The sequence below is a fragment of the Chrysochloris asiatica genome, unplaced genomic scaffold (assembly GCF_000296735.1).
Source record: "Chrysochloris asiatica unplaced genomic scaffold, ChrAsi1.0 scaffold00039, whole genome shotgun sequence".
Classification (NCBI taxonomy): domain Eukaryota; kingdom Metazoa; phylum Chordata; class Mammalia; order Afrosoricida; family Chrysochloridae; genus Chrysochloris; species Chrysochloris asiatica.
Genome location: NW_006408557.1, coordinates 9,697,036 through 9,709,881, shown reverse-complemented (window position 1 = coordinate 9,709,881; position 12,846 = coordinate 9,697,036). Strand labels below are relative to the sequence as shown.

At 41.2% G+C, this 12,846-nt stretch overlaps 1 protein-coding gene across 1 annotated transcript in view; it reads right to left on the bottom strand.

Annotated features, from left to right (window-relative positions):
• RIN2 (Ras and Rab interactor 2) overlaps positions 1-12,846 on the bottom strand; it is a 150,430-nt gene that overhangs the window by 46,737 nt on the left and 90,847 nt on the right. The window contains exons 5-6 of the mRNA XM_006860645.1: positions 10,454-10,565; positions 3,603-3,675 (exon numbers count right to left, since the gene is read on the bottom strand). Of these exons, the coding sequence (XP_006860707.1) occupies positions 3,603-3,675; positions 10,454-10,565 (185 nt within the window). The remainder of the gene's footprint in view (positions 1-3,602; positions 3,676-10,453; positions 10,566-12,846) is intronic.

Here is a 12,846-nt window from a genome sequence, read left to right as displayed (position 1 = left end):
TAACCTAAGGGACTCATCTTCTGGTACTGTATCTGACAAAATCCTGGTACTATTTATCATGTTTCTAACTGACAGTGTTTCACTGCTATTCATAAGGTTTCAGTGGCTAAACATTCAGAAGTAGTTCACCTCTCTTTCTTCTGAGATTGTCTTAGTCTGGAAGCTCAGCTAAAACCTGTCCACCATAGATGACCGTGCAGACATTCAAAATACTGGTCACACAGCTTCCAGCATCATAGCACCATGTAAGCTACCACAGTGTGACAAACTGACAGGTTCTTCTAGATCTCTTTACTCAAAAGGTGGTCCTAGGACCATAATAGAACTGGTATCTTTTGGGAGCTTGCTATGAATGAAAAATCTGAGGCTCTGCCCTTATCTCCTGAAGCAGAATCTGCACATAATATTTGGAAAGGCACTGCTTTACACCATACTGAAACTCCAATTTACAGTAAGCTGCTAGGCATTGAAGGAGTGTTGGTAGCACAGTGGTTAAGTGCTTGGCTAAATGAAAGCTTGGCAGTTTGAACCTGACAGCTGCCCCATGGGCAAAAGATGCTGCAGTCTGCATAGGAAACTTTATGGAGCAGGTCGACGGCAGTGGGTTTGGTTTGATTTGGTATGGCATACTAGGCATTGAAGGAACCCTGGTTGTACAAAGGTTAAACACTCAGCTGTTAATGCAAAGGTTGGCCACGCAAATCCACCAGTGGCTCCATCAGAGAAAAGATCTGGTGATCTATTCCCAAAAAGATTACAGACAAGGAAACCCTATGGGGCAGTTTTGTCATATAGGGTTGCTGTTCATTGGAATTAGCTTGGCAGCACATGAAAATTAGGCATTGAGTGCAGTGGTAGTGTAGTGGTAGAAATCCCACCATCCATGCTTGAGTCTTGCCATGGCGCTGTAGGATAATCACTGGACTGCTAACTGCAAGTTCTGTGTGTCAAAGGCACCTGTACAGGGTTGCTATGAGTTAGAATGGATTCACTGGCACTTAACAAAAACAACATGCTCGAGTCCTGCGTTTGACTCTTTAGCAGTGCACAGCTACCACCCTCCTACAGTAGAGACTTACATTTCAGCGATGCTTTCTGACTAGGAAGAAAGGCTTATCAATCACAGCAGTTTGATTCCATTGTGTATGTGGTCCCATGAATTGAGGACAGTAGTCAACTATAGTAGATATTGGTGGTCACACTTTGTCACTATTATTTGCATTCTTAACTGTACATTTCGTGTCTATCACGGTGTCTCTATCACTGTGACACTACAGGATAAGCACTCGACTGCAAGGTTGCTTTGAATCACAAGGTAGGCGGTTCAAACTCACCAGTTGCTCCTTGGAAACCCTATACAGGGTTGCCATGAGTTGGAACTGACTTTACAGCACTTAACAGCAGCAACATCATTCAATGAATTCTTTAGTCAGGTACATAGTTGTGAAATACAAAAGCTGATCATCCAATCACTCTGTAATTGAATATATGTACTCATATGCAAATAATCAACTGAAAAATTTCAAATCTATTTTGGGAAGATTGGATCAAATCAACTAACGGGCACCAAGGACACAGATTTAAGATGAGAAGCATATAGTGTAAAAGGAGAAACAAGATTTTCAGTACCTTTGCATTTTGAAAAGCAAAACAAAGCAGAGACATTAATCTCAGACCTCTAATCACATGTTATCAATGCTGGGTTTTGTGTGTAAACACCTTACAGTGATATCAGCCTGTGTGGTTTACAAAGGCTTCTGTGCACTTTATCTCCCTTCATGGTCAAGCAGCCCCGGGCAGCAGGAGGTACGTCTGTTACGAACCAGTAAGAGAAGATAGTATCTTTGCTGTGCAGCTGCCAAATATTGTTTTGTAGGTGTAACACTCTTTCTCAACAACAGCACAATTACCAACAAGTAAACCATGAAGAAGCATAAACATGGGCTGGCTTCACCTCTGGTCTACACTGTATTGCTGTAATGCACTCCTTTCACCTGGTTGCCTCGAACTCACCAGGTATGCTCCCTTGGGTATAAGTGGGGCAGCACATTTCCCAACAAAGGTCCAGGGAGCCTGCTTAAACCACGTGGACCAGGGTGTGCCCCTGACCAGGCTCCCAGGGCTTTTGGTCCCTGTCTGGGTGAAGCCCTTGGCTTATTCCTGATGAGCAGCAATGGATTCCTTCTCAGAAAGTGTCCCCTTCCCTCAGGTCTCTGACCATATGGGTTTGGCTGGATTGGAGACCTCCAGGAAGTAGACAGCTGAGTACTGTGTCCTGGAAAGGTCCAAACCATTAGGTTTAATGAATGTCTAAGTCAGTCTCTGAGAAATAACCTAATCCTCAAAAACAGAATAAGCCACGCCCAAATACCCTCCTCAGCCTATGTAAGTGTGCAATCGCTGTGAAAACCACCCTGGTAGCACATTTCCATGTTGTTGCTGCTAAGTCCTGTTGATTCCAACACATAGCAACCCTGTATAGGGTTTCCGAGGAGCAGCTGGAGGGTTTGAACTGCCAACCTTGTGGTTTTCAGTCCAGTGCTGATCCTACAGCGCCACCCCAGAAGTCCTGCACATTCCCATGATGGTGGTGGTAGTGGTGTGCCATGGAGTCGGTTCTGACTCATAGCGACCCTGCACAGGGTTTCCAAGGCTGTAAATCTTTACAGGAGCAGAAAGCCTCATCTTTCTCCCATGGAACAGCTGGTAGTTTCAAACTTCTAGCCTTGAGGTTAGCAGCCCAACTTGTAATCACTATGCTACCAGAGCTACATCCCCGAAATTTAGACACAATGAACAGACAGGAAAACGTAAGGGAGCTGAGGAAGCCCAATGGAGCTCTGCTGCCCAGGAGACGGTGCCAACCCCAGAGGTCAGAATGGGATTCTGAGTCACCACAAGAACACTGGATTGACAAAACTGTTATTGCTAGAATCAAAAGAAAAAATGCTTTAAAAGTCTACCTTCCTTCCTGATAAGTGCCCACAGTGACATTTCTGGCTTAACTTCATGGAGAGTGAAACAGTCACCTTGGTTACGAAAAAGAACTCGAGCACCCAGTCTGCCTAAATCTCAAACCGCTCCATTGATGGAGTAGGTTAAGAAGCCCACATTTGTAAAGTGAACTCCAACCCTGGAGAGTTTCCACAAACATCATCTGGGACCTTTAAGTGTTACAACTTTGAATGATGTGTCCCTTTGTGTGTGTTTAAGTCTGTGTGAGTGACTATGTATGAGTGTGTAGTGTGAGGATACCTATGGTTGTCTGTGTGATTGTGAATGTGAGCATCTGTGAGTGTGTGGTTGTGAGTCTGTTTCTTGTTTTAATGGGTTCAGTTGAAAGGAGCCTGAAAGCAGCATGAAGAAATAATCATACTAATGAGAATTTACCATTGAGGGTTGTAAGCAGTTGTTCTGATTTTATATCTGACACATGGGGCTTAGTGAACATTTTATTTAGGTGATGAATCCTTGCACAGATATCCAATATACAGCTAGCCTCCCAAACCCCTCCATTTTGCTTTACTCTAGAAGCCTTTGGGCTGATTCAATTGCACAAACCAAGAAGGACCTAGAAAGCTTAGGAAAGGAAGAGGCCTTACCTGCTGATGCAGTAGAAAGCAATGAGCCGGAATAGATCCGCAAAACTGATTCCTGAGCCTTCCAGGGAAAAAGCTGGAAAAGAGATTTTAGAAACCAGCTGAGTCTCCTGAATGCGTTTTGAAAAAGGAAGGGCCCTCTACTACCGCAGCTGTACGAGTGGGACTAGTTCTCAAACAAACTACTGTGTGGTTTATCAGAACCAGCTGTGGGGAGAATATATGTTAGCCAGAGATAGGCAGTAAATAGCTAGATGGCCTGGAAGTCCTGTTCTGACTCATTCTAAGCACATGCGCCAATGCTTGGTAAACAGAGCAAGGCAGGCTCAAATTGCACAATGCTCTTTCCTTTAAAGTTCAGAAAACAAACTTGGGCAGGGGGCAAGAGACCAGGCTGGAGCAGGGCCAGCAGCACATGACAGGGCTTGGGGAATACCAGCCCCCGACTCCCTCCCTTTGAATCTCCTGAGACATGGACCTCTGTGGTCATACTCCTCTTTGCCAAAATAGCACATCTCTGGTAATAACACAGAGCAGAGGAGTACATGCTTTGAGCACAATAAAAGGTTTCTGCGAACCAGTTTTAAACTCAGTATAAAAGATCCTAAAACCCATTTACTTAAGAACTCAAGTTCCTCCAACTACAGTTTCCCAAGGAGAAGAGATGTGCTGACCCCTGGTGTGTCATTTGGGGATCTTTCTAAATGGTAAGAGGTTCCACCTCAAAGCATTCATCTGTTTGCTAGCCACCCCTCATGTTATCTTGTTGAAATTCTACTCACACCCGTTGTTCTTCCAAAAACATTCCAAATGCCCTGTGTTATGAAGATTTCCTCACTTCAATGATCACATATGTTTTCTTCTCTTTTGTACCATTCTATACCCTTATTTGGAGTCCTGTGGGTTAATGCGCCAGACTGCAAGGCCGTTTGAACTGTAAGGCTGGCGGTTCAAGCTCACCAGCTGCTCCTTGGAAACCCTATGCAGGGTTGCTATGGGTCAGAACCGACTCGACTCGATGGCACATAACAACAACAACATACCCTTATTTGGAGTCCTGGTGTGGCACTATGGGTTAATGCACTAGACTGCAAAGTCCTTTGAACTGCAAGTTCAAGGTCACCAGCTGCTCCGCGGAAACTCTATAGAGGGTCACCAAGGGTCGGAACCGACTTGACGGCACTTAATAAGAACAACATACCCTTGTTTATTTTGCCAGTTTTATATTATTTTACTTATTTAGTGTTTATGAAGCACCCCCAAGCACATCCTAAAAATACATCACTTCATAAACACACACAGATACACACCACACTAACACAGAGAGGCAGACACATATTGCATCATAATTTAGTGAACTATTGTTGTGAAAGGCTATTGAGTCTGATTCAACTCATAGCGACCCTATATAGGGTTTCTGAGGAGTGGCTGATGAACTTGAACCATCAACCTGGCAGTTCAAACTGACCATGCAGTCCAGTGCATTAACCACATGAGAACTCTAGTTTAATGAGTTAGGTAGGAGAAAGTATTGGGAAGGTAACATTCTCTGATCCTCATTTTTCTTATCTACAAAATAAATATGTAAAAGTATTCTATACAAATATGTAATGATATATATTATTAAACCCCATTATTCAGAAGTTATGGCAAATAATTGATGTCTGTTTATAGCAACTCTTTCCTCTCTCAGTTTACCACCAATTTCCAGAGAAGACAAGCCTGGATGGGAAGTTGCCAGCAGGGTGTAACCAAGGCATGTGGTAACTAGTTGCCAAGTTAACCCTTTGCTCAAACTAGCTCTTTCAACCAGGTTTAGCCATGCAAAGAAGATTAGGGAAGAGGCAGGGCAGAAAGAGCAATGTCTAGCTGTTGTATGCAATTAAGAGTCAGATAAAAATGATTTTACAAGATACAAGGGAGTATCCAAATGATTTTGTGTTAATGGTTTCTGCGTAGAGTCAGTTGCCTAAAATGAGAGGGTTGTAAACTGAGGGCTCTTAGTCATCAGAGCTGTGTTTGTGCATGTATTTGCCATGATGGGCTTAATTTCCACTCCTTTCCACAACTTCCAACATTTGTACCCTGTTGGCTTTCCACCCAGCTGTCTCGGAAATGCATCTCTATGGGTGTGTTTCTAGCACCTGGACACCTGTCAGGTGAGTATATTTTTAAGGATGGGAAGTGTTCTCCAAGGAGCTGAAAGAGAAACATGGCACAGAGCATGATCTGTTGACAGAACAGAGAGGTGATACCTTCAGCATGGAGGTAAAGTAAACAAGAAAGCCTCCAGAAACATAGTTCTACTAATAGAAAGGGAAGGAAGTGACTTCCAGGCTAAATTTTCAGGATGAACTTTGGATACTAGAAGGGATTTTAAAAACTATTACACCTACCACTTCTGAGCTGGTTGACTTTCAGAGGCTCACATGGAACTGCCTTTTTTTTCTCCATGTAATAAAAAAATTTCTCTTACTATATATTCATTATTGGAAGGCACTCAGAATACAACTAGAACACAGCTATTTCCTCAAAGTAAAGTCGACCTTAATGATGTGTATGGAGTAAAGCTTTTAGGAACTTCATTTGCTGATGGGGCACAACTCAAAATGAGAAGAAACAGCTGCAAACATCCACTAGTAATCAGAACATGGAATATATGAAGTATGAATTTAGGAAAATTGGAAGTCATCAAAAGTGAAATGCAGAAAGATCAATGTCTTAGCTTTAGTGAGCTGAAATGGACAGGTCCATTTTGAATCTAACAATCTACTATGCAGGGAATAACAAGTTGAAGATGGCACCACATTCATCATCAAAAAGAACATTTTAAGATCTGTCCTGAAGTACAATGCTGTCAGTGATAGAATAATATCCACACAAGGAAAATCTGTTTCTATGACTATTATTCAGAATTTCATACCAGCCACTAATGCTAAAGGTGAAAAAATTGAAGAAGTCTACCAAATTCTCCAGTTTGAAATTAATCAAGCATGCAATCAAGATGCATAGGTAATTACTGGTAATTCCAATGTGAAAATTGGAAACAAAGATGGTAGGTGGAAATATAGCCTTAGTGATAGAAATGACACTAGAGATAGAATTTTGTAAGACCAATGACTATTTTATCACAAATACCCTTTCAACAATGTAAATGGAGATTACACACATAGACCTCTGATGGAATGGATAGGAATCAAATTGACAATATACCTGTGGACAGAGTAGATGGAGAAGCTCAATATCATCAGCCAAAATACGGCCAGGCACCAACAGTGGAATAGATCATTCATTGGCTCATATTTAAGTTCAAGTTGAAGCTGAATAAAAAATTTAAATGATCACAAGACCTTGAGTATATCCTATCAGAATGTGGAGGCCATCTCAAGAAATGATTTCACACATTGAAAACTAATGACTAATACCAGACAAGTTGTGGGATGGCATTAAAGACATCAAAAATGAAGAAAGAAAAAAGTAATTAAAAAGACAGGAAAGATAGACAAAATCCAAATGGATGTAAGAAACTTGTTCTTCAACACAGAGATGCTAAAGTAAATGGAAGAAATGATGATGTAAAAGAGTTGAAGAAAGGATTTCAAAAGGCAACTTGAGAAGACAAAGCACTATAATGAAATGTGCCAAGACTTGGAGTTAGGAAACCAAAAGGGAAGAACACAACCAACTTTCTCAAACTAAAAGGATCGAAGAAAAAAATTCAAGCCTTGAGTTGCAATAGTGAAGGATTTCTGGGGAAACTATTCAGTGACACAGAAAGTATCAAAAGAAAATGGAAGGGATACACAGAGTCACTGTATCCAAAAGAACTGATTGTCAGTCATCCATTTCAGGATGCAGCACATGATCAACAACCAATGGAATTGAAGTAGAAAGTTCACGCTGCATTGGCAAAAAACAAACCAAAAATTGACAGAATATCAATTGCGATGTTTCAGCAAACAGATACAGCATTGAAGAGGCTCACTAGCCTACAACAAGAAATTTGGGAGACCTGGTAAACTGAGTGGAAAAGATTATTTGTGCCCATTCCAAAGAAAGGTGATCCAACAGAAGGTTGAAGCTATTGAACAGTATCATAAATATCACATGGAAGTTAAATTTTGTGGAGGATAATTTAAAAATGGTTGCAGCAGTACACAGACAGGGAACTGCCAGAAATTCAAGCCAGATTTATAAGAGTATGTGGAACAATACAAATAGTATTTTATATTTGATGAGTTTGGGCTGAAAGCAAAAAGTACCTGAAAAATATTTACTTGTCCTTTATTGACTATGCAAAGGCATTCACAACTATGTGGATCGTAACAAATTATGGCTAGCACTGTGAAGAATGGAAATTCCAGAACACTTCATTGTACTCATGTGAAGCCCCTTGCAGTTGTTTGAATAGAATGAGGAGATACTGTGTGGTTCGAAATTCAGAAAAATATACCATTGTGCATTAGCTTTGCTTAATCAATCTGTATGCTGATCAAATAATCTGAGAAACTGGACTACATGATGAAGAATGCAGCATCAGGATTGGAGGAAGACTCACTTACAACCTGCGATATGCAGATGACATAACCTTGCTTGCTGAAAGCAAAAAGGACTGAAGCACTCACTTACTGATAAAGATCAACGACAGCCTTCAGCAGGGGTCACATTTCAACATAAAGAAAACAGAAATCCTCACACCTGGACCAATAAGCAACATCATGGTAGATGGAGAAAAGACTGAAGTTGTCAAGGATTTCATTTTATTTAGCTCTACAACTAACATTCATAGAAGCAGCAGTCAAGAAATCAAATGATGTATTATTGCATTGGGCATATCTGTTGTAAAAGACCTCTTTTTAAAGTGTTAAAAAGCAAACATGCTACTTTGAGAACTAAGTATCAGTCCTAAACCAGGGTGTTTTCACTTGCCTGATATGTATGACTAAAGAACAATGGATGCCTTTGAATTGGTTGTAGGTGAAGAATAATAAATATACCAAGGATTATCAGAAAAATGAACAAATCTTCCAGCCAGAATGCTCCTTAGATGTAAGGATGGCAAAACTTCCTCTCATGTACTGTAGACATGTTATCAGAAGGAAGCAGTCTCTATAGGACATCATGCCTGGTTAAGTAGAAGAAGGTCACCAAAAAAAGAGGAAGACTTTTAATAAGATGGATTGATAACAGTGCCCGCCACAATGGAATCATAATCAATGACTGTGAAGATGATGCAGGACCAGGTTTATTTTAGTCTGTTGTACAGAGGATCACTGTGAGTCAGAACTGACTTGACTGCACGAAACAACAGCAATATCTTTAAAATGATAAGTTTTAAATGCATCCTTGAATTACCCTCTATTGGAAATGAACTGGGGTTTGATGACTGCTCCTATATTTGCAAGTGGAAATCTGTTCCTGTTATAATGACCTTGTAAATTCAGCTGGAAAAATGCTACAAGGACCCCACTTAAAGTTAAACTTGCACTTAATTACAGACGGGTGTGGTGCTGTAGGATAAGCACTGGACTGCTAACCACAAGGTCAGCGGTTCAAACCCACCAGTCGCTCCTTGGAAACCTTATACAGAGTTGCTGTGAGTCAGAAATGACCTGATGGCACCTAAAACAATAACAACAATTAGAGAGAGGTTGGTAGGTTTCGCTTTTGCCAGGACTGTTTCCTGCAGAGACTTACTTTAAGGGTCATGTGGCTCCACATGATTATAAACTACCATAGTGAGAATCATCCCATTTTTTGCCCTTAAATAGACCTAAATAATCTCAATTTCCTCAAATGTAGGGACTGGGCCTCAGTTTGATATTGCTGTTGTTTAGTGCAGTCAAGTGAGTTTTGATTAATAGTGATCCTATGTACAACAGAAGAAAACACAGTGAGCACCCTGGCCTCAACCTTGCTCTTGGAATGGTTGCCAGACTTCCAAACCCACCAATCTCTCTCTACACTCAGCTGTTCGCCCTCCACTTCAGACAAAGCCTTCAACTCTGATGTGCAGACCCATTTTCATGTCCTTTCTTGGAGATAAGCAGTATATCAGAAAAGGATACACCATTTCTTAAATTTTTTTAATTTAAATCCTGAACCTGCATTTCCACGGACCAAAATGTAGAAGCCACTATGGACCACCATGTGGTTGTTTTGGTTGTGTGTCACTGAGTTGATTCTGACTCTTAGTGACCAACAAAAGGGGGAACAATGGTATCGAGACCAGTATCTCTCTTTAAAACTATGGCCGGTAAATTTTTCCAAAGGACCAGATTCTGCCTCGGATTAGCTTCATTTCCTAGAAGACTCCACAGTGATTGCCTAGAAGGAACACATCTACTTAGGAACTGTTTATTCATGAAGATGTATGAACACATGCTTTAGACCTGTTGTTATTAAATGCCTTTGAGTGGTTTCCAACTCATAGAGACCCAAGGAGTGACTTTGAACCACCAACCTTGCTGTTAGCAGTCCTACAGCACCATACCAGGGTCTTGTTAAAAAAAAAAAAAAAGTCTGAGGCTACCAGCTTGCTAAGTCGTCAGCAAACCTGGCTAGACTTAACTGGGAAGTGGGGAAAATAAACCAGCTTTTATTAGGCATTAATCATAGTTGAAACAGTAGGATGGACACTTGGCAACAGGTTTCATTGAACTGTTAGCAATTCTGGGTATACCATCACCCCATTACACAGATGAGAACACTGAGACTCCTAGATTATGCTACCTTTTACCAGTCAATCACTAAAAAAGTGACAATGCTGGGGTTCACATCTCAAAGCACACGTTCTTTTTACATCCACACCTTTATAGGATCCAAGGTTCTCACACCAATTAGTGACTACTTACTGTATGTGCTTTCCCTTATGACAAATTCTTTGAGTGGAGCACCAAATTCACAGGGCAGACGAAGCGAGAGGACTTTCTTCTGCATTTTAGCAGATTTACGAACCAGAAAGATCTAGTGGAAAGAAAAGAAAAGAAATTCAACCTTAGGAAATATCTAGAAGGTTGGTACCTGTACATATACTTTCCCTCACATGTGCCTTCCATGAACAGAACCACTCTGTCCCTCTCCCACTACATGTGCCTTCCATGAACAGAACCACTCTGTCCCTCTCCCACTACATGTGCCTTCCATGAACAGAACCACTCTGTCCCTCTCCCACTACATGTTTCAATAACAGACCCTCAAATGCCAGAGAAAAAGGCACTTAAAGACCATACCACAGACTCTTTTGTCACGACATTCTCCATGCAGCTAAAAACTCCTTGAGTATGCATAAGCATATAAAGTTTGGTAACTGTTTTGTTGCTTGTGTTATATTCTCCAGCTGAGGTTTATATAAGCATCATTACTAATGAATACCTAAATTGTAAGCAGCAGTAACATGCTTAAACCAGAGGTGATGAATTGGAAGTCACTAGCTAATTTGGCTCATGGACATATTTTAAATCATAATTTGAATCTGTTTCCAATAGGAAAAAACAGGAAGCTTTTCTTTCCACATTTAAGCCCAGATTTCTAGCTTCTCTTGAAAAACAACAGACTCTGCCCATACCATGCCTCCACTCCTGCAGGGCAACAACTAGCCAGAGCTGAGCCAGGTTGCTGCATTGGGAAGGTGACAGGTTGCCCCATAGCTCTCTCTCTAGTCCTGACTTAATTCACTTTCTGACAGTTTCCTCCAGGATCTATTACTGTCTTCAGATGTGGATGCTTTAAACCAGCCCAACTCCCAGTACTGACCTCAGACTCCATTTTGACCCTGTTCACTGCAGCAGTTAGTTCTGCGGTGAGATCGTGCCCTGCACAGTTCAGGGCACACTGTTCATGCAGACAATTCCAAAGGCGCACCCAGGAATATGCAGGGCAGCAGTCTGGCCATGTCCCGCTGCCCTTCTGAGGAACCTGACCCTTCTCCACAGATCCTGCCCTGTCTGTTTCTTGCACTTCCTCTGATGTTTCCTCCTTATTCTCTTGGTATTTTGTTCACCTAACGAAGTCCTTTCTTCCGCGGAACAGCTGGTAGTTTCGAACTGCTGACCTTGTGGTTCACAGCCCGATTCGTAACCACTATGCTACCAGAACTCCTTTATGCTAATGGTGATGGAAAATTTGAAAAAACGATAGCAAATAATTTACACAACATAAAGAATGTAATCAATGTCACTGCATTGTACGTGTGGAAATTTTTGAATTGGTACGTTTTCACTGTGTATATGTTCACTGCAATTTGAAAAAGAAAGAGACAGACTCGCTTCTAAGTCAAAATATGGTAACAGGTTCTGGCTGCTAAGAAACTCAAAAGTTTATTTTTGAACCCATTATTTCATAAGGTTCTTCAGCTAGATACTAGTAGAATTTTCTGTTTGTTTCTCCATCTCTCTCTTAGTTTCGATCTTCCGTCATGCATTGTTATAAGCCTTATTTTATTTGGGACTTATTTTATTTATCCTGTTTTGGAAGTAGGCACTGTGCATAAGTACTGTCCAATAGAATTTTCTGTGATGATGGAAATATTTTGTGTATTGTGTCATCTAATACGGTAGCCACCAGACATATGTACCTACTGAGCACTGAGAATGTGGTTAATATGACTGAAGAACTGAATTGTTAATTTTCATTAATTTAAATTTAAATATGGTAGCACGTTGCTACCATATTGAACTGATCCAGATACAGCATTCATTAAATACAAATTGTTAGACTGACTTCTCTTCAGTTATGGAGTAGGATTGACAAGATGAGGCAGTGATCTTGGCTGGACAGTAGCTGAAGAAAGTGGGTCAGACTTTTTTTTATCCAAATAGAAAACCACTAAGAAAATCCAAGAAAAAGAGGACTACAAGGCCAGCCAGATCAGACAAGTCTGTGGACATAGACCATTTGAAGAGGAGGGTGCTAGGTTGGATGGTGGGACCAGGCAGGGTTCCCAAGCTCAGAATGAAAGGAAAGTGGCAGGGTAACGGAGGACCTCAGGTCCAAGTCTATTCTAGTGGAGGTGTCAAGAGGTCAGCACAGGGCCTTGGACCAGTAGTCCATCTTCATTACCTGGATGGCCCATTATCCTGCTGAATGCTGGAGCTTCTATGACAGCCAATGAGATGAGAAAGATAAATTATGAAGGGGTCTGTTATTGGAAGCTGCCTCCTAAGCTTCCTGAATTTCTCTGTATTGTAACCTAGGTACAAATCAGGAATTGTGCGTCCTACATTGGGAAAAACATTCTGGAACTCTT